This window comes from Mus pahari, chromosome 18 (genome assembly GCF_900095145.1).
Source record: "Mus pahari chromosome 18, PAHARI_EIJ_v1.1, whole genome shotgun sequence".
Classification (NCBI taxonomy): Eukaryota; Metazoa; Chordata; class Mammalia; order Rodentia; family Muridae; genus Mus; species Mus pahari.
In genome coordinates, this window is record NC_034607.1 from 40,672,637 (window position 1) to 40,676,930 (window position 4,294).

The window sequence follows — 4,294 nt, forward strand, 5'->3', positions numbered from 1 at the left end:
TCCTCCTCCTCCTCCTCCTCCTCCTCCTCCTCCTCTTCCTCCTCTTTAGTGTTAGAGCTTTAACCCAGGCCTCGTGCATGCTGAGGCAAGTGCTCTACCATTGAGCTGCACCCCTCAAACACGAGCTTCATCAGTTCCCATGGTTCTGAGCTTAGGGGAAATTGCAGGTAATGTATATGAGGCATTCAGTATGTATGTAACACAGTAAACCTTCAGTGAGTGCTATCTGATGTTATGGGAGGGGTGTGTGTGTGAGCTTTGTGGTCATTCAGACCTCTAGATTCACTGTCCCATGATTGTATAAACCTGGACAAGTGATTCAACTTTTCAGTGGTGGCTTTATGGGGACATTAGTCCTACACACTAGGCCTATCTTGAGGTTTTGGTGAGATAAAATGTGAAAGCTCCGTAGTGTAGTTGCTGCCCTGGTGGACAGCAACTCTCTACTACACAGTGATTATTATCAACATCATTATTCTGGTTTCTTCACAGTCAAATTTGATTCCTTATTTGTTATCCTGTTTTTATTTAAAAATATTCTATCCTATTTGTGTGGGGGAGCTTGTAAGCCATGGCACGAGATAATGACCCCAGACAACGTGCAGGAGTCAATTTTCTTCTACCGTGTAGGACCTGGGAATTGAACTCAGGCGTGGTAGCGAGTGCCTGCAGCTTCTAAGGTGTCTTGTGGGCTCTCATTTTTTTTTATTTGGTTTTGTTTTGTTTTAAGACTGGGTCTTACTGTTAGGGTCCAAGAATTGCTGAAGGAGGACCCCAGACTCGAGTAGTATGCAAAAGCGAAGAGTGTTTATCCATCTGAATTTCCTGTGTGCAGGGGTCTCCCCACTTGGGAATGGAGAGCTCTAGTGGGCTCCCAGGCCCAGCTTTTATTGTCACTTAGGGGAATCCAGGGAGGGGTATGTGCCCTTTTCCCTTGATTGTAAGGATCAATTTACAATTATTCTCCCTAGGATAACCTTGAACTCACAGAGATCCACCTGCCTTTGCCTCTGAGAGCTAGGAGTAAATGCATGTGTGTGTCACTATGCCTGGAAGGTTTGGTTTTCATTTTTGTTTTGAGAAGAGTTCTCATTTAGCCCAGGTTTGCCTGGAACTTACACTGTAACCAAGGCTAGCCCCAAACTCCTGATCCTTCCACTTCTACTTCTAGGAGCAGACAATACAAGAATTTATCTGGCTACATTTATATTTCTTCTTTCTTTCTTTCTTTCTTTCTTTCTTTCTTTCTTTCTTTCTTTCTTTCTTTCTTTCTTCCTTCCTTCCTTCCTTCCTTCCTTCCTTCCTCTTTCTTTCTTTCTTTCTTTCTTTCTTTCTTTCTTTCTTTCTTTCTTTCTTTCTTTCTTTTTCTTTTTTTTCCAAGACAGGGTTTCTCTGTATAGCCTTGGCTATCCTGGAACACACTCTGTAGACCAGGCTGACCTTAAACTTAGAAATTCACCTGCCTCTGCCTCCCAAGTGATGGGATTAAAGGCGTGCGCCACCACTGCCCGGCTGAATTTAGGTTTCTTCATAACAGAAGCACACTATCCTGTAGGGTACTCCTGAGATCTTGAGCAAGTCAGCAAAGCATTCTAGGAACCGATGACCTTCTGTAAAATGCACACATTGAAGTAGATGTGTTCTAGCCCTTTCCAGCTCCGATAGTCTGTGGAACCTATAGGTATGCAGTGTGTGTTTAATAAATTCTAAATTAATTTGATTATCATGTAAGTTCAGCCACATTTTGTAGAGTTTATTTGGGAAGGAAGTGAAATGACAAACAACGCTGAGCAAAGAGAAAAGCAGGCTAGGTAGGGCTCAGCAGGGAAGAGAGAGCAAGAAGGGTGGAACTGAGAATAAGAAAAAAAGAGGCGAAGCAGAGGCATCTCAGAAAGGTGGTTTCCACTCAGCCCTCCCTGTTTCCCAGGACCCAGGCTCTATGGCAACGCCTGAGTTCCGCTGATGTCCTAGGCTCACACTTCCCTGCACCTCGTTCCTCTTTTAAAGTTTTACCAATGAAACAACTCTGAACTTTTAAATCAGCCAGGGAAAGGAAAACGAGACACATGACTTCCCCTTTCTCTAAAAAAAATATGTCACACACATCAATGGGCTAAAGCTTGAGCAGAATTTTGCAGAAGGCTTGTCCTGGGAGAGGGAGCGTGTCCCAAGAAACCAAGGCGGTCACAAGTTCATGAAATAGATTGCTGGGGCCCGGGAGACCACTCAGTGAGTGCACGCAGCACATGCACAAAGACCTACTCTCAAATCCTCAGAATTCACGTCAAGTCAAGCATCTAGCTTGCATCTCTAGTCCTGGTGTTTCTATAGTGAATGGGGACTAGGGACAAGGGAATCCCCAGAAGCCTGTGGGCCATCCAGACACAATACAGAGTACAGCAAGAGACAACAAGAAGACCCTGCCTCAAACAAGGTGGAAGGTGAGGACAGCTATCTCAGGCCTCCTGACTTAGATGTCGTCGGTTGCTGTGAAGAGACACCATGGCTAAGGCAAACTCTTATAAAGGAAAGCCTTTAATTGGGGCTGGCTTACAGTTTCAGATGTTCAGTCCAGTATCATCATGGCAGGGAGCATGGCAGCATGCAGGCAGACATGGTGCTGGAGTAGCTGAGAGCTCTGCATTCTGATCCACAGGTATCAAGAAGAGAATGAGACCAAGCCTGGCAAGGGCTTTTGAAACCTCAACACCCACCTCCAGTAACACACTTACTCCAACAGAGCCATGCTTCCCGACCCTTCTAATCCTTTCAAAGAGCTCCACTCCTTGGGGACTAAGCATTCAAGTATATGAGCCATGGTGGTCATTCTTATTCAAACTTCTACCTCTTCCCATGGGGACCAGGCCATGCACATGCACATGCACATGCACATGTCCGGCCCCTACACACATGAGGATCTTGCAGTCTACAGGTGCAGCCAAATAATCATGAGCCAACCATTCTTATCAGCAAACCTACAATAACAAGAATATTAAGGAAACAAAAATCTGACCTAGGCTTTTAGCATCTTCCTCGTTCATCCTAATGTCAGCCAGTATGAGCTTCTCGAGGTTCTTCAGATTACCCAAGCTGTCAACCAGACCACCTGCCAGAGGAAATCAGATCAGCGTGTTTTCACTTCCAGGATGCTGTCATTGGTTCCCACCACTGTCATTCCTGTCACCAATCAGATTTCAGTTATCCCAAAGTGCAGGAGAGCCTTCCTGGATCCCCGTATCCTGAGCATTATTTAGGCCCTAATTCTGAGCTTTGTCTCAAGTGACTAGAACACAATCCTATGAAAGAGGCCACATGTAAGAAAGAGGCCAGTAGAATCTACCCTTGTACTTGTCACGGATCCTCCTCTGGGCCCTAGCCCTGAGGTCTGGTTATCAGCCAATGGAATTCATTCTTATTGTAAAGGTCATAGGTACAGGTTCTACTACGTTTAAATGTGTAAGGAGAATGAAGCACATGGTCAGACCCTGGATGTCTATACCCAGTTCCTGCACCCATGCCACGGTCCCAAGTCTCCTTTCTCGTCTCTTCGAAGTTTGCTTTCCAGCCTGTGGTGATAAGTACAGAAACCCCTCCCTCCACAGTTATTTTGTCAGGTATTATAGGGGCTGGAGAGATGGCCCAGCAGGTAAAGGGCACTGACTTCTCTTCCAGAGGACCCAGGTTCAATTTCCAGCATCTATATGGCAGCTAATACCTACCTGTGACCCCAAGATCTGACAACCTTACACAGACATACATGCAGACAAAACACCAATACATATAGAATAAAAATAAATAAACTAAGACAAAAAGATTAATTTTAAAAAATGGGCATTGTACTCAGCTATAAGCGTATTGTTCAAATATAACAGAATTAAGCCGAAAGATAAAAGGTAACCAGATGGGCTGGTGAGATGGCTCAGCGGGTAAGAGCACCCGACTGCTCTTCCAAAGGTGCAGAGTTCAAATCCCAGCAACCGCATGGTGGCTCAAACCATCCTTAATGAGATCTGACTCCCTCTTCTGGAGTGTCTGAAGACAGCTACAGTGTACTTATATATAATAAATAAATAAAATCTTAAAAAAAAAAAAAAAAAAGGTAACCAGATGTGATGCCATGACTAAAGCCCCAGCACTTGGAAAGCTGAAGCAGGAGGATTGCATTGTGTGTGAGACCACCCTGGGCTACATATGAGACTCTATACTGAAAGAGGAACTAGAGAAGAAGAGAGGAGAGGAGAGGAGAGGAGAGACAGAGAGAAAGAGAGATGGGGTATGGGTGCCAAAATGTCTG

At 44.9% G+C, this 4,294-nt stretch overlaps 1 protein-coding gene across 1 annotated transcript in view; it reads right to left on the reverse strand.

Moving 5' to 3' along the window:
* Positions 1–4,294, reverse strand: part of Nlrc4 (NLR family CARD domain containing 4) — a 27,689-nt gene that overhangs the window by 11,342 nt on the left and 12,053 nt on the right. The window contains exon 5 of the mRNA XM_021218372.1: positions 3,014–3,106. Coding sequence (XP_021074031.1) covers positions 3,014–3,106 — 93 coding nt within the window. The remainder of the gene's footprint in view (positions 1–3,013; positions 3,107–4,294) is intronic.